Genomic DNA, 18,017 nt, shown 5'->3' on the forward strand with positions numbered 1-18,017 from the left:
ATTGGTATATTCTATAACACTGAATGACGGTAAGGGGTCCGAGTTTAATTTGGTAAAAAAGAGGGGGTGTCCCTATAATACTGGCATTCTCCAAGGGGTGGTGTTGTAAATTACCCTTATTTTATTTGAAAGATAGTAAATAATTGATGAAGGCTTCAAAATTTGACACGAGACCAACTTCAATAATCATCAATCTCCCCCTCAGCCTCATCCAAGAACTCACCAACTGAACAGAAGCTGGAAAAGAATAGGAGCAAAAAAAATGCATTGACAATGAATTCTGAATATGTTTGATAATCCAAAGAAGGAAGCCTATTTAACAGAAGCCCATCATGGCAATTGGAGAAAAACTATAAAATGTTACTGCAATGTTCAAGAATACAAACAAGATTTCCCCCCATATCCCATGCCAACACCTGCACTTTTTCCACAATACTTTTATGGCAAACTCTACCTCATTTTCCAATGAAACCCACACCCCTCCATTCTTCAACACTACAAGTATTTTTGCTTGATGGTGCCATGCAGGATACTGGATTTATCTTCAAAATTTGTTGGAAATGTGTTCCCCTTTCAAGTAAGATTCACAAACAATAGATTCCGAGTCCACTGCTTCTACAGTTTCAAGAAATCTCTGTAAACGTATCTAGGTTTCTATAACCATCTATCAGGCCTGTATAGAAATAAAAAAAGGTAATGATAAGTACAAGAAAAAAAATGCACGAGCTTGAGCGCCCTTGGAGAGGGTAATGATGTATAGCACCATAGTTATTGTAGTTACTATAGTTTGTCACAAATGAATCAGGTATACCAGGAAAACTTGCTGGAACTACAAACAGTGCTGTCACAAGTTCCAGCATATTTTAATGGAATGACACATCCTGAAAAACAGAAGTCCAATACCACTGAGATGCATGCCATTGTGTTGGCCTTCTGCAGTGTCAGCTTTTCTACTATGATCAAATGGTTATTTACTTAGTACTCTTGTCATGTGTACTCCCAGCAATTGGTAGCACTAGAATAGTCATAAATCAGCATGTAGCAAGAATATAGCTATTTTTTTTTTTAAAGGAAAAATTAGATAAGGTTCTATATAGAGTGGTTAAATTGGCATACCGGTCTTTGAGGAATCTGAAGAAGAAGCAACGAGACGCAATATACACTCAATCCAATGACAGCTGCAGCAATAGAATTATGTAGAAGCCGCCGGCTGTCCTTTGTGGGTATAAAAACTGCCTTCAAATAATTGGTCAGTTCGAAGAGCCGATATGATATCTGCAGAAGCAAGTGGAGAATGAAGGCAATTAACATGGGAGAAACTGAAACTACTTCATCGATATTCACTTTTTACTTTTCCCTCCCATATTTTCCAAGAATTGTGAGAAGATGTTCTCACCAACACATAAATAGCGGTTGTAAGCATGAAGTTTAGCATCGGGTAATCTGGAATAAGAACAAGCAGCCACTTTGGCTGACCATTTGGCATGTTAGATCTGCAAATTGATTGGAAAAAAATACAAATTAGGGTGTCTGCTATACTATGCATGTAGAACTAGAAAAGTAATTCCGCAGACAGCATCAATAGATTGAAAAACCCATATGAGCTCCTTTGATCCTTTTAACTACATATGCTGCCATCTAGATATATCCAATGGGAAGCTCATTAGAATTAATGAAGTCCGCACACCTCAGCCAGATATGAAACTGGGAAATGTAAGTCTCCAGCGTTATCTTGCCAAGCCACCTAATAATCCAAAGAAGTAAAACAAATGAATTAAACTGGAAAAATGGAAACTTGGAAAGGTAGTATCAACAATTCATAATTTTGACAGAAAGTAGAACAAGAAATGTGGAGCTTACGCAAACAGAGTCAAAGAGAAACTACGGAGCTGTTGTGTGAAATTTCGCAAGCAAATGTAGACACTGGACCAGAAACAACAGGAACAGTAAGAGGCTGACAACTACCTTAGACCCTCATTTTAAAAACCAGAAGTTTATAAATGCATACTGCAAAACTCTCCAATACATACGTTATGGGTATCCATGAGGTGTAAGGATGGTACTTGTTGTATGTAACCTTGTCCAGCTTGTAAATGAATTCATACCACAAATAACCAGCCTAAAAGGAAAAAGTATTAGATGAGGCCAAAATATATTAGAACAGGCAATTCTTTTAAGGTTGAAATAATATTTAAAAAATAAATAGCAGTATAGGGAAGAAGATTATTATGGTAGTAAGTTCAGCAGCTATAGGATTATGCAATCACCAGCAAAGCAACTGCCACAATGCTTGTTTTAATTGAGAGTCTTCGCTTGGGTTCAGATTCCTCTAGTTTATCCATCCACTTCTCAACCTACATTTTTTTTTGAAAGGGGGGGGGGGTTGGGGAGGCAGAGAGAAATTGGACATTTAGCAACAGGTTTACCACAAAATCTGGTTGTGCAAAATGATGGTAAGTTCAGAGCTCCAGTAATTACTGAAGGATGATAATAAGCATAAAGCATTCCAATGATCCAGATATAACGGTCAAGGCCTGATCTGAAATGCCATTCATGTAGACGTGGCAAATTTTCTTTTGCTGGATCAGTGTAACCTGCCATAATAAAAAGTAATATGCATGTAAACAAGCACATTTTGACAATGTGATATGTGATGACTAGAAGAGCCAAAATATGTTGCAAACCTAGAAGGAATGTCAAAGGCCACCAGAAAAGGTCAAAAACTCCAGGGACTTCCCAAATCAAGATAACCACCAAAAAACATGCTATAATTTTCACAGCCATCACAGATCCTGTCTCGTTGTACTTGTTAAAAATACCAAGTGCTCCATACACCATAAGAGTGAAAAGCGTGTGCATTGGGCAGATATAGTAGAGCATATAGTCATTGTTAAGAACAATACAGCAAAATGCCACAAAGAAATTTAACCGCCACATCATCTGCAACAGAATCAAAAGAAAATTTCATTTCTGCATTAATCAAGAACCAAGATGGAAAGAAGAAATACCTTATACAAAGGGTGACAAACTTTACAAAATCATCAATTTACCTGAGCAAACCGTGCAAGACTAAAATCCTTCCGAATGTAGTAATAAGAGAAGTTTCCAAATCCAGTCATCCAAACGTATGCAGCAATGAAGACACGTATGGCATTGTAAAACTCCATTGCAGCAAAATAGTGGTACATTAAAAATAGGACCTGGCAAGAAAGATAAGACAGAGGACATTAAGAAAAAAAAAAGAGGCGGGGTGAAGACACATCTCCCTCTTATCTTGGTAAAAGGAAATTCTATCCACTGGACAAGGAGGAATGCCCACCTGCATCCATCCTTTCCACTCCTCAGTTTGATGACGATTAAGATAAAGTATAGATTTTCCAGAAAATGCTGATTTGTCATGGTGCCGCTTGAGAGAAGTAACAGCTGAAACGATGATGAGAAGACAGTAGAGAAAGAGAAAAAGGTCGCGATTGTATTTCTGTCAAAGGGAGAAAATAATAACACAGACAAAATATTAGTAGACTGTGTTTTGATGTAATTTTCTTCTCTCTATTAAGTGCTAAAACTGAATGGGAGAAACAGAAAATTTAAAATCAGAGAGGTGAAAACAATGCCTCTTTAAGAATAAGAATTAACTGAAACTGCAGCAAGTACTTAAAATGAAACAAAGCAACAAAAATAAGAAAATATTCGGTTTTGCTGTTAAGCTTGGATAACTACTTATGATCCATGGGTTGCAAAAAAACGAAGATATATCATCCACGCTTGCCACTCAAGGAAAGAACCGATGAACCATAAGAAAGATGGCTCAAGAAATTTTAAGTGCCCAAAAAGAACTCTTTGAGGGGTTGTATGGTGTTGCATGGAAAAAAATGAGGATAGAAATAAGTGATGACTTCTACAACGACAGTCAGTATCAGGAGTTGCGTAAGAGAAGGGACAAACTACTAGTCCTCTAGTTGCAGCATATCTATTTTAGCCTCTGTATTGGTTTAATAAGAAGAACATGCTACATCAAAAGGGGCTCAAGAAATGTATGGGATTCTGTTCCTGGTTTGGGATTAAGAACCGTAAAGAAAAATTATAGAGGTGAACCAATCCTCACAAACACCCTCTGAATCTGTTTTGAAACATTCAACCATGCTTTGCCTGCTGGATGAGGAGATCAGGACAGTGTACATGGATACAGGGCTGCTTTGTGGCATCCTCTCTCTCTGTACATTTTTTTTCAGAGAGAAGAATCTGGTAATTATATTTGAAGGAAAACATTCTTTCTGTCAACTGAATGAAACACAAAAGTCAGAAATTTCAATGGACATGAGCCACCAGTTGCGTAATGTGCTCAAGGCATATCAACTTTTAGCCGTGAATGCATAAGACAATCACAAGTCCTGGAATTACACATGTAAGTGTTAGTCAATTTATGCACCTGCATAGTGAAGGTCACTGGAAACCATCTGAGGGGATGTGCAACTCTTGGTGCTAGGTTCTACGGTGGCCAGAAAAGGCAAAAGTAGAGCAATGCCGGAAGCAAGTTGGCACCTCAAACAATAGTGGTTGACCTTTATATTAATGGAAAGAGAGACAGTGCTGACCTGCCAAATCAAAAATTCTAGTTGCTACCAGATGAGGAAGTTGGCAAGTGAAGTTTTTACATACACTTATATCCCTTGAATTCAAAGTCATGAAAATTGTAAACGAAACATATATCTTTGCATCAAGCATTTCCATGATTGATCAAGTCACTGAAAGTCTGAAACCAGGGTTGATTTCGATAGGAATGTTGCATGATTTCTTTCATGTGTTCAAGCAAATTCCATTTATGCCATTGCCAAAAACTTCCCTCAATGGGCATCCATCATAAATAAATCATCAAAAATCGTGAGAAGAATATAACAAGAGAAAAGGGAGGAGCACCTTAGTGGACTCTGGAAACAAGTCAGTGCGATCACATAGGTAGTAATAGATCAGAATCGCTCCAAATTCAGACCTATATGAAATTGCTTGATTTCTTGAGAAATGATGAACCATCAATTGTATGAAATACTGCTTACAAAGAACAGAGACTTACATGGCTCTCAAAGTTGGTCGGTTCTCCAGCAAGAACAAATCATCCATAGTTAGAAACCTAGATAACCATGGTAACCCAAACAGAAAATAAGTCAGGCTTCCATCCAGGTACAAGCCGAAACTCTATCAGGATAATAAAGTGTCAGCGGTTAACTACTGACTTGATTATGTTTGCTTTGACTGCTGAATTCTGAACTCTTGCAGATGCTGATCTTGTAAGCCCCCCTTCCAGCAAAATGGCACGATCATCATCCTTAATTGTCTCCTTTCCCAATTCAACCAGATTGACATCTGAATGGCTGCTACCCAGAGAAGTATCAAAAGCTTGAGTGCATAAGTTTATGGACCATATAGGAAGTTTAACAAGTAATTGGGGTCCATGATCATGGTTTTCCTTGTCATAGCCTTAAGGGCCCATATAGGAAGTCGGAGAAGAAGAAAGCACACATACAAATACACGAAGTGGTTCAGAAATTATAAACATAACACTACAAGTCTACAACTAACTTGTCCATCTGTGATAATTGTTAACATAAAAGATATTTAGTACATATATTTTTAGAAAATATCATAATAAGTTATGATTTTAGTTCCAGGATATACAGATGAGTTCCATCAGTGAATCATTCAAAAGCAAAAAAGCAAAACTCTAGGGTTCTCATACAAATCTAGTGAGTCAATTGACTCATACGGAAGGTTGACTATGAAAGTAGTAGCATTACACTTCTATGAATATTAACGGTGGTTCATACAGAAGCAAGTGAAAGGTCTGTGAGAACCTACAAATCTCAAAAGATGAATTAGATCTGATTTTAGTAATAGGAGGAGGAACTTCTTAATTATTTTACACACAATAATATCACAGTCAAGCAATCACAAGAAAGATTCTAAAGTCTGTAGTGTGGATCAAACAACTTACACTTTGGGAGGAGATGAAGACTTTTTATATTCCAGGATCTCAGCATATATCCATGCAATAAATACTGGGGCAATTCCGAGCAAAAAAGAAACCTGCAACATATAGTTAAATTAAAGCAAAACTAAAAATTTCAATCAAGATTTAACATGGAACATTAATGAAAAGAAAAAGAAGCACCACATAAAATGTACCAACATTCAAAAGGTACATGAGAAAATCTGTGATGCATATACAGAGGTACAAGTACTGAAAAAACCTAACATATACTGGAGCTTTGTATTGCATGGACTAAACAGTATATAATAATAAGGGAAGGTAGCCCAACAGAGTTTGTGCATACTTCCCCATATAATGTTGACCCAACACCTTGACTGGCACCAAAATTTGGTGCACAGGTGGGTTTCACACCTGCCAGTCAAATTTCATATGGAAGGATATCGCCATTGCAAAATAGAACATAAAAAATGAATGGAAAGGCAGCAAAAGAGTAAGAAAGTTTAACGGCTATAACAAGATGGTTTAATGACTACAAAAGAAAAAGTCCAAGAAAAAGGTGGGTTATACGGTTGGACTGCCCGCAATGAAGGGGGCACCCAGGTTCTTATGCACTCCTTTAACAACACAGATTCATACAAAAGGCAGAATCACAACCCTTGGACATTGGCTTCCATCTATACTTATACAGATCCAATTGAAAAGAGAAACAAAATGCCTACAGGAATCTTCCATTTTTCTAGCTCTTTCCTCTGAGGAGCAACAGAACCAATTTAGTTTGTTTGGCATAGAGGAACAAAGCCTTCCATTAGGGTGTTAACCTAATAGTATCTTTGAGATGGTTATCCCCCACAGGAACTTTTCTGTAGAGGAAACCTGCCAATCGACCTAAGAAAGTGTCATGAGAGAAATCATCACACACCTTCTTTTTGGTAAAATATTTTTTATTTCTTCATCTACACCCTGGACATTAATCATTTCATATTCCTACCCATCTTTGGATATGGCTAATTCAAAGTCTCCAATATATCTGAGCACCTTAGGTAACACCTCAATTCGTTAAGATCTGTTTTCACATCATGTGGCCACAGAGAGTCAAAGATCCAATCCCATTGACCAGCAACCTTGTTAGTTATTTTTGTGATGAATACCATTAGAGTAGAATAAAAACCTCCATATCCAAAACTGACATTTTTGTTTATGTTTGATACAATTTGTTTGCTGGATTTCTACAAACCCATTCCTGAAAATATTTCATTTCTCTTTTCCTTTTTGTATCAGATTTTTCTGCACCTCTAGACAGAGTAGTTCTGTCACAAGCAACATTAGGTCCTGACTGCATATTTTTCTTACTTGACAAGGTAGTATTCACAACTCAAATCTATAAACCACTTAACCATAACCATTCGGCATCAAACATTATACGTGAATATAATACCAGTCTTGTTCAATACACTTTAACCAAATTAAGAAATATCCACAAATGTCCACTAGGAGAAACTGCAGAACAGTTCAGGTTGTGTAATCCGCTTACTAAGTGAACTGAAATATGTCTCCGTTTATTTACAATTTGCAAGTGCGGAACTAAGCAATGCTCAAACACCTCAAGATCACATAGACCAATGGATCTCTAATGGGAAATTCAGTAAAAGCTTCAAGGAAGACGAAATTAACAATAAATCAATATAAAAAATAACTAGAAAGTCACACATTCTGCTTCAGCATTTGACCATCAAAAGACCATAACCAAGTAAACCTAAAATGAATACAAAAAAAAAATGACATTTTTCAAATGAAGAAGCTAACCTGACTCGGCGTCACAGGCCTAGAAACCACCATTTTTTCTTCCTGTAAATCAAATCAAAGAAAAACACATCGACATTAGATACATGAAAATGAATTCAATTGGATAAGATAGCTAGATCAATCTGGATAGAGAGAGAGAGAAAGAACCAGTTGAAATCTCTCTGAATCTTCGGTCACACTTCAGAGTGATCTCTGGGAGATCGCCATTAAAACAAGAAAGAAAACCCCAATAAAATCCAAATTCCTAGGAGATGAGATCTGAATTCACAAGCAATAACACCAACAAACTACAATAACAACAGAGATTTGCCTTTGCTTTCAAACTAGAGAAACTGTTCGGAGCCACGTCGCTCTCTCTCACAGCAAAGACCAACCAACAATTAGAGAGACAGAGAGAGAGAGAGTGAGAGTTAGAGAAATACCCACCGGGATAGAGAGAGAAAGAGAGAGGAGAGGTTATATGTCCGCTTCTATTTAATTCATTCTGTAATGAATTCATTTGACCTTTTGATTCAAACTATAGATTAATCTGACGGCTATAATTTGTCTGATCAGATGTAATGACGTACAAGATGACGGAGTTTAAACCAAAAGGTGAGGCCACAATTTAGGGGCTACCATAATACAATAGAAAATGAAGCATAAAATCGTGTAATGACCCGATCAGTACGCGCTTTGGTTCTTCCTTGGTTATATGAAATTAAAATAATTACTAAACTAAAACTAAAGAAGTATTAAAGACGGCAATGTTTTATTACTTAATCATTAATTAATTGATTAATCATTATCATTGTTGTCTTAATTTGTAGGTAGGGGAATGTGGGCCCCACTTTATTAATATAAAAAACCTGGATTCCCCCTGCTACTACATAGAGTGTTATTTGATCTAACCAATAAATGACTAATATTTGGATCTCTCGCTCTGGAGATGACCACTAAGTGTATGTTGATACTTTTTTTTTGTTAACCAAGGTGTCCGAGCCAGCACACAATGCGTACGACAGGGTTCAATTCCATGACCTCCTCCCCTGGGTGTCGACTCTACAAACCGAAGCTATTACCACTAGGCTATCCTAGTGTTTTGAAATTAGTACTTCAAACTTTGAAGCTATATATATGCTCTTTAATTGCAAATTAAATTCAGATTCTAATAAAAGAACAAAAGAAATGCATTAGAATATTTCAGTTAATTAAATTCCAATAGTAGTTGACCAGAAAAAAAAATCTACAAATACACATAGTTGGATACAACGGCTCTTTCAAGGGTGTTGAAGTGGTTATGAAACTACCTAACAACCTAATAGTACACATGTACTTAATAGAAAAGGCTTGATTGGCATTATACATAATGGGAAAATAAACTTTGTATGGGAGTGTGGCCCTTATATCAGGACCTGACCGATGGGAACCATGCGTGGTCATTATCAACCATGAGGGGTGCCATGGCCATTTTTTGCAACCCCATGTCTTGGCATAGGGGCACATTCCCATACAGATGAAATATATATATATATATATATATATCTTGAAGCTTGAATGTAGCGTGAACCCTTGCTCCCTAGACATAGAAGGGATGAAATGATCACCCTTATGAAATGCATAAATCCCGCCACTATTGATGCTTCTACACACGCTTAATTCCATTGACCCTTGTGTGTGCCTTTTAGGGAACTCACTGCAATGCATATATAGCGGTCCCTAGTCATGTGGCGGCTACACCTAGACATAGAGATAGGTGAAATTATGGCCCTACTTCCTATGAAACCACCAAAACCTACTTTGTCTTTATGTCTGTGTGTGTCCCCTCATTGGCCTCTGCTTTGTGCAGCCAAGAATGGTTCTTTTTCTCATATATACGGGAGAGGGTTTCTTAATTAAGAGGCAACGTAGCCCTTGCGCCAATGTGGGAACCAATGGGAGCAGTTACTAAAGCAGTAATAGAGGCGACATTTCTACCTTTCATGAGGGGTAAGGCTGTTATTTTCGTCCCTGTGTCTGACTACGATGGCCACAAGCTTCTTTTTTCCCTATGAGAGAGAGAGAGAGAGAGAGAGAGAGAGAGAGAGAGAGAGAGAGAGAGAGAGAGTTGGGTTTTTAGGGCAGTGGAGTGGTGGTCCACCAAATTACCTAGCAGATCACTTTGCCATATCTTTAAACCATGTTTTTTTTTTTGGAAACATCATAAGATAACTCAATATTGGGTTTGGATCTACCAAATTACATATCCAATCTTTTGGTTATGTAAATTATCCAAAGCAAAGATGAGTATTACAAAACTACCCAAAACAGTGCTCCATCCTCCTATATTTTAAAAATAATTTTACCCCTAACTTCCTTCTTCCTTTGATCACCAACTCTCTCTCCTCCAGGACCCTATACCACATTTGATCTAAACAACGGGTTTGAGGTAGTGTGGGAGGAATTTAATGAGGATTAAGCTGTCATATTTTGTTCCATATGTATCCATGGTCTTGGTTACCTTTCCTATCATATTTGGGGGTAAATTGTTCAGATAATCGAACCACCAAGCCTTGCTTGAAGAATATGGTTTAGTGGATTTGGATCCAAATCCTCTATAGCGGCTGAAAGGATTTGGACATACACCCCAACACATGGCTGGGTCTTCCTAGTTGTTGGATGCCTCTCTAGCTAGGTAGCCAGCCGTTGAAGAGGAACCTGACGCAATGGATTTTAGGATAGATTTTGCTGATGAAGAGAATTTAAACCCAAATGTCTTTTCGGTGATGAAGAAGACGACGACAAAGCATTGAGGCCTAAATCTGAGTTTTGTGCAATCTTTGTTAGAAGCGATTATATAAGCTTTCCAAGAGGACTGGATAAATATACATAGTAGAAGAAGAATAGACGGGAGGGTGAGATATTGTCTTGGATAATTTTGTAGTACCCATATTTACTTTGAGCGGTTTAGTCAGAACAAAATTGGGTAAGTTAATTTAGTAAACCCAAACCCAATATTGAGTAATATTGTAATTTTTCATAATTTTTTTCTTATGGCAATATTCTTTCAACCATAGTAATTATAATGAATACGGCCAAAAGAAAATATATGATAGGGTATGTTTAAAATGATTTAGAATTTAAAAAGGCATTAAATGTGCTCATACATTTTGATAACGAGAGTCCCATGCACTGTGTTGCTCATTTTTTTATACACTTTAAAAATGGTAAAATTCTAAAAACAAAACAATTCGAGTTCAAACGTTTGGATTTGAAAAAAAAACATGACAAAAATTATGGAACTATCCTGAACTCGATAAAAAGCTGTATCCACCATTACAATTGATTCAATAAGGCATTGAATTGGTCAATCCTGGCTTCTAGGATTGTGATTTCCTTCATGGACTCTCACCTTAAATGGGATTTGGGTTGGGACTGAAATTCTATTTGTGGGTTTGTGATAGGCATAGGAAGTCCTTTGGAATCACTGCACCATGGTAAACTGTTCTGGTCCATAGATGGAACTAGATACTCTCAGTGCGCTAGTGTGTCTAGTACGCATCAGACAACTCACAACGCTCAGGCACACACATCAGCCATCGGATACAATTGATGATGGTAAGGATGTTAATATGTAACTGAAACTAAGAACTAAAATTGGAATTGAACTAAATTGAATCAAACCAAATTTATTCAGTTCAAATTCAATTTTACTCGATTTGGGATTCAACGAGAGAACTGAATTTAATAGCATTCACATCCCCATGTCTCGTTAAATCCAAAATGGTATGTATAGGGTCAAGGATGTCAAAATCAGATATATAGTTGTAAATTGTCCTATTCTTAATATGGTACTACTCCCATGGTACTATACATATCATTTTGGATGAAGGCACAAGTGGTCGTACGCTAGGATGGATCACCTACCTATTCACATACGAGTGATGATATGTGTCCTTTTGCTTTCATAAATATCTCTTTAAGCTGTCTTTAAGGCTGCGTTTGGTAACTTGTTTTAATTTCAGAAACGACGTTTTGTATCAAAAGCGAAAATTTTTATTTCTGTGTCAAAATACCCTTCTTTTTTTTTAAAACCAAAATGACAGAACTGCCTTTTCTCGTTCCTTCAATTCTTATTTCTATGGTTAAAAAAAAAAAAAATGAAACACATCATAAATGCACCACACGTTTTATTCTGTTTTTTGTTTAAAAACTTCAATAATATTTTTCTGAAACATTATCAAACGCAGCCTAAGAGTGTATGATGTTGTTCCATGCTACCAATAAGAGTGTATGCTGACATGTGTCCTTTTGCTTCAATAAGTTTGCCATGGGTCCCATATATTGTGTGATGGCGCTATACAATAGTTAAGTTTGGGAAAAATACTATTCATTCTCATCCCATCTCAATAGGCTGTGGAGAGAGAGAGAGATTAAAAAAGGCCCATGGGTCCAAGTTGCAACCAGGCCCATAATTGATTTTTATTTTTAAAGGGTACCTTTTGCCTTCAAGCGGTGAAGACCAATATTTTTTGAATATGAGGCAATGCGGATCAATCTCATTTGTCTTCTGCAGATTAATTTACAATGTTTTAACACGTTAATTTACAGGAAATAAACAAAATGCGTGGGGAAAGAAAAACTCAAATGGGTAATGTTAAATATGAACAAGAGAGCATATAAGTCAATTAATCAAATAACAAACAAAACATGTATTGAATAATGTGAAGCTAGCTAGCGGAGTATTTAAATTCACATGTCAAAATGTTGAATCTGTTTCAACACATGTTTCTGAAGTATGTTACTGTGTTTTGTACTTAGTTGAAAAAAAAAAAAATAAAACTTGAGTACATATCAATAAAAAAATCTTCGGAAAATAAGAGTGAAATTTCATTTGTGATAATTGTGAATTTCATCTTGTCTCATAAAAATGAAATGTACAACACAACAACAACCATAAACTTATCCCAAGTAAATGAAATCAGCTACATAGATAATAGATCCAATATGGTATAAAGAAAATAATAAGAATAAAAAGAAAACATAATGAAAGTAAATGATGAAAAAAAGGAGATAACAAGAGGTAAGAGAAAGAAGTCAAAAGACCATCACAGGAACATCCCTACAAGAGGTTGACTACACAAGTCTTAGGCACCGTCTGACAACATTCCGTTTCTGTCGTTTCTGCTTTTGCTTGTTCCCAGATCAGAGAAACAACCTAAAAAGAGTTTGATAAAGTTATTCTGTTTCACCCGTTTCTAGAAACATAAATCAAAATTTATGCTTATTTACAATTCTAGAAACGACTTTGATGAAACAAGTCAGACTTATTTCGTAGTTTCTAGAAATGAATTTGAAAGAAAAAAAAAAAAAGGTTGTTGTGCCTGATATATCTCTCAAATATTTAAACTTAAAAAAAGGCAACCGAACACTTTCTCCCTTTTGGGCATCCGATGATACATTTGGGTTTTACAGTGGCATTATATCTACAAAAAACATTTTGAGAAACATGTTTATCAAACACAAAAAAAATCGGTTTTTGTTTCTGGAAACGTAAAAAGCCGTTTTCGCTGTTTCTAGACACAGAAACAGTGGAAACGTTATCAAACGGTGCCTTAGTCCTCTACATTATTCTATCGACAGTCATAATAGGATCGAGCCCTACAGTATACCCAACTGAAATGTACACTGATTTTTTTTATTTTTTTATTCACATTATATGGATTTTCTGGAGAGTCAAATACATGGAAAATTATTATCTTTCTTTTTTGAAACGTTTTTTTTTCCCTCTCCATTCCCTATTGGCGAATTATGTGTCTTTCATACCTCATTGGCTGATTTGCCTCACTCTGTCGGCAAAGAACCCTTTTCATAGATTAAACATATGTACATTTTAAGCATGTGGGAAAGGGAAAAAAAAAAATCAGAGATAAAAGAGGAAATGTGCAACACAAGTACTCTTCACTGTATAAAGGTTGTGGGGTCCATATGGGTTGGGGGAGAAGTAGCAGACAAACGGAGAGGAACAAACGATCCATTTTAGCACACTAATAGTTGATTGACTGACTAGCTAATCCAAAGTCTACGAAAGTGGTATTATTCTATAGTTCAATGATTCAACCATGGAATGAGATGTGATGAACAATCCAAGTAAATCCAACTAATTATAACTCTGAAATCTTTAAATTTCTTACATCAAAACCTAGGCCAAAATATTTTATGATTTAGATTAGATCAATGATTTTCCAAGATCATCTCATGTAACTTCTCATTTTAATCATTTGTAAGAGATATCATGAAACCAATTTATCTAAATCTTGTTTTCAAGTAAAAGAATTTTCAATGGATCCAATCTTGAATATTTCAGTAAAATTACATTTCACGTTAAAGCAAATTAAGGGTTAATTTGATTGGAACATGTACTACATCCCCATTTATAATTGAATTGAATACTGATACATCTCAATTCAGTCCAATAAATATATCAAGATCAGATCCTGGTCCTGCAAATCTTGTGTTGGACCACTCATCCCCCTTGAGAATTTAGCGACGGTGAACGAACGGTAAGGCCGCTTAGTTAGGCTTTCACTTAAAACACAATTAGGTTTGGGACCTAGGAATATGGTTAGGTTCCACATTTGATGTGATAATTAAATTTCAGTAGCCATTTTTGTATCATAAGTAGTGATTCCTAAATTGACTTACATATTAACCACACATTCAAGATATAAGGGTAAAACTCTAAGAAATAGTACCTTAAGAGAGCAAACACATAGCCTCTTCTTAGTTGAAGTCTGTAGCTTTATGGGCTATAAAATTAATTAAAAGCAAAAGCTATCTTTGCTTCCTTCTATGGATACTTGCATTAGCTTTATTAACTATAGCGACTTGTTACCTCCTGTGGTCCTTTTTGTGTACACACTTAGTAGTAAAAGACCATGGATTAGGTTAAGGAAAGCTGCATACATGTGACCATGTAGGTGACTCACTTTTTAGCAGAAAGAGACAAGAGTCTTTGTTGAGTTCCCTTTCCTTTTCAGGGAAAATCTCATCTCTATCTAAATTATTAGTTTGAACAGTGTGAACACAAAGGGATCCTCAGCAACCCCATCATATCCTTTCCCACTTCCACCTTAATTTGATAACTAATTAACCTCAGAGCCTGACAAGTTTGTGTATATATTGGACTAGAATCAAAGTATGAACATGTGATTTTGAATTTGGAGCTTCTTACAGTTTACACTTCATGCTAGGTAATATCTTTCAAAGCTAGGATTATTAAACCATAATTTGAATAGTATTAAGGAGGATAATAGGAAATTAAGGAGATTGAAAGGATCAACCACATCAATTGTTCTCAAGGGGATTTGGACTTTTGTGACATCTTAATCAACTTTAAAATTAAAGGTTGGAATTGTTGGACATATCAGGCACTTATAGTGGTACAGTAGCAATGGGGTGTGACAAGAACTTTTTAAGAGTTTCTTAGAACAAATATCTAAGATATCTGTTTACAAGTCCACCTTTGAATACAAGATGAAACATACCCATGTAGCTTTGCAGAGAAAGCAAATCAATTAAGATGAGTCTTCATTGAAAACTTGTTTTTGGAATTCAAATTATATGCAAAAAGAAAAAGACAAGAGAAGTAGAAAGGCTGTTGGGTTTTCTAATACTAAGGCCCACAATTCCCTTTCTCACACTACAATCATATCCTTCCTTCCCCTGACTTCCATCCCTAAAAAACCCTTATTTTCTCTTCTAATAAAGTCTAGGTTTTCTAACTGAAACTGGCCTTTTATATATGTATCTTCCCAACTCCTTGCAGTCCCACATCTTCATATCAAACAACTAAAATACATTAAATGCATTTTAGCAAAAGCATGCAATCCTCTAAGAAAGCTCCATTCTTATACTTGTTTCCCTTATTTGAAACCTAATTACCGACCAGCTTTTCACAAATAGAAAGAGAGTGATGCACCTTTTGACAAAACTGAAGTGGGTTTTGTAAGATCAAGAAGAATATTTGTGCTCTAATAAGTCAAAAGATGAATTTAATGCCCTACCCATATCATACAGGCATAGGTTCAGGATGGAAAATTTAATACATGTACAATGTAAGTAGGATAAGAGATATAATTAAGTAGAGGTTTCATATCATGGTTGTTGCTTTGGGAAGAAGGGAGGTACTATGTCTTGAAGAAGGCCATAGTCAGGAAACTGGTGGAGCTGCTGAATAGTAGTAAAGTTTTGTGTGTACATGGAGCTTGTGTCACCTTGGCTATTTGTGGGATGAGGCATTTGAATCAGTAGTTCATGGGGGAACATTGGTCCGGGCCTTCGCAGTGTTGTTAACATTGAAGGTGCAAATAGTCCGGCGGCCGCTGCATTCCCTCGAAGTGCCGAAGGGATTGGATGGATGTGTTGGCCTTCATATGTAGTAATCACAATAGATGGATCCTGAAATGATCTCTCGACGCGTTTCTTCACTGTACACTTCTGGCTAGTGCACCTATAATAGCTCCTGCAATGGAAATTGAAGGGTTACTAGGATCAAGAAATAAAATTATCAGAAAAATAAGAAGTGATAGATACATTCAATGTAATTTGTTAAGTATATATCAGTTAGAGGTGCCATTGCAGTGGATAATCTTTGAACAATCACTACAATAATATATAGTTATAAGTACCCATGAAATTACTAAGACTTACATGGGTCTTCAATCTCTTGGAGTACTAAAGACTCACCTCTTCTAACTCATGAACAGCTTCCCCTCCCCAACTTTTGTATTCTAATAATTTTTTGTGTATAGGAAGATTTGGATAAGCAAACCTTGGGTAAGGACTATTCTTCACTGCCTTCTGCCCATATTTTCTCCATCTGTATCCATCTTCAAGATGATCAACCTCACTTTTCGTCATGAAAGCAAATCGCGGTTCTCTTTGCCTCTTCTCTCCTTTCTTTTTGGGCTTGTTATTCCTGTTGATTCAAACAGAATTGAACTAATCAAGATGACCTAAGGTTCTTTTAAACATGGTTCATCAATTCCCACATCATGGATATTACATTCTCTTTCATTTACAACCATTGATAGGAAGCTATACCTATGGAAAACAAAGCTAGTAAGAAGAATTTCAGAAGATATGTACCAGTTCTCACATTTCATTATAGTGCAAATTATCAGAAGGAACTCAAAGAGAGAGAGAGAGAGAGAGAGAGAGAGATGGTTGTCATTAGCTTGATAAGGGTTCATTTTGAGAGAACCTATTCACAAGAAAACTAAAAAGTGAAAGAAAGAAACTTCTAGACATCCACACAAGAAGAACCCAAAACTTACACTTTCTTAGATTTTTCTGGCCCATCTTCAGATCCTTTAGGCTGTTGACCTTTCTTGCTTTTCCCTGAGTCTTCTTCAGCCGCAGCTTCACTAGAAGAAGAAGACACAGATGAATTCGCTGTTGCTGAAATGTCACAACCAGTCCCCACTGAATCACCCTGACCACCACCACCACTACTACCACCACCACCACCACCGCCACCACCACCACCACCACCACTCAACTTGTGAGAATTACTATCTGAAACAAACAAATCAGGCGGCGATGAACACGAAAACTCGAAAGCTCTTGCTAGTGAATTGTAATCCATTGAGCCATGTAAACAGTCAGTGAAGGACATGAAAGATGGATCAGAACCACGAAGATCCCTAGCTGATGAAGTCTCCCCAACCCCACCATGAACAATCTGGTTATACATGGAGGGATAGTGAAATGGGTTATGGTGGAAAACATCATCTCTGGCCTCATCAGACATGGAGAATTGAAGGAGAAGAGACACAGAGATAGTTCCCAAAGAAAGCTTTTTCTTCTTTTAGATTTTCTGGGTTTTGAGCGAGAGAGAGACAGATGAGGAGACTCAACTTAAGTCTTTTGAGGTTTTGGGTTTCATTTTATGGAACTTTTGAATAATCTAATCTATGTTTCTGTTTGATAGTTTATAGAGAGAAAAAAAAAAAAAGTCATAAAGAAGGAGGTGATAATGAGTTAGCGAAAGTTACCGGCTATAGCCGGTCACCAATGCCTTCTCAAGGAGTGGTCAATGTTTCAAACTTTATACTGTGGTCCTTGGTACGGTTACGCTAACACGTATCAAGGAATGGCCACCGGCATTTGACCGTAGACGACAAGAGATTTAGCCTGTGCGAACCCTCCGCCCTTTTTAAATGCCACGTTTGTCGTGGTGATGACCATAAACGTCACCATACGCTCT

The 18,017-nt window shown here is 36.6% G+C and overlaps 2 protein-coding genes across 2 annotated transcripts; both read right to left on the reverse strand.

Moving 5' to 3' along the window:
* Nucleotides 1-248: 248 nt before the first annotated feature.
* Nucleotides 249-8,227, reverse strand: LOC122073626 (protein REDUCED WALL ACETYLATION 4-like). Its single transcript, XM_042638233.1, has 17 exons — nucleotides 7,937-8,227; nucleotides 7,790-7,831; nucleotides 5,990-6,081; nucleotides 5,232-5,369; nucleotides 5,072-5,128; nucleotides 4,918-4,990; nucleotides 3,320-3,478; nucleotides 3,051-3,200; nucleotides 2,685-2,940; nucleotides 2,479-2,594; nucleotides 2,268-2,354; nucleotides 2,031-2,119; nucleotides 1,861-1,923; nucleotides 1,688-1,744; nucleotides 1,397-1,493; nucleotides 1,117-1,275; nucleotides 249-673 (listed from the first exon to the last, which is right to left on the reverse strand). Exons 2-17 carry the CDS (start codon nucleotides 7,820-7,822, stop codon nucleotides 668-670), a joined length of 1,632 nt encoding a protein of 543 aa, XP_042494167.1. The 5' UTR covers nucleotides 7,823-7,831; nucleotides 7,937-8,227; the 3' UTR covers nucleotides 249-667.
* Nucleotides 8,228-15,320: 7,093 nt separating this feature from the next.
* Nucleotides 15,321-17,707, reverse strand: LOC122073496 (WRKY transcription factor 71). Its single transcript, XM_042638089.1, has 3 exons — nucleotides 17,086-17,707; nucleotides 16,581-16,727; nucleotides 15,321-16,271 (listed from the first exon to the last, which is right to left on the reverse strand). Exons 1-3 carry the CDS (start codon nucleotides 17,559-17,561, stop codon nucleotides 15,905-15,907), a joined length of 990 nt encoding a protein of 329 aa, XP_042494023.1. The 5' UTR covers nucleotides 17,562-17,707; the 3' UTR covers nucleotides 15,321-15,904.
* Between the last annotated feature and the right edge of the window lie 310 nt (nucleotides 17,708-18,017).

The sequence above is a fragment of the Macadamia integrifolia genome, chromosome 3 (genome assembly GCF_013358625.1).
Source record: "Macadamia integrifolia cultivar HAES 741 chromosome 3, SCU_Mint_v3, whole genome shotgun sequence".
In the NCBI taxonomy this organism is placed as follows: Eukaryota; Viridiplantae; Streptophyta; class Magnoliopsida; order Proteales; family Proteaceae; genus Macadamia; species Macadamia integrifolia.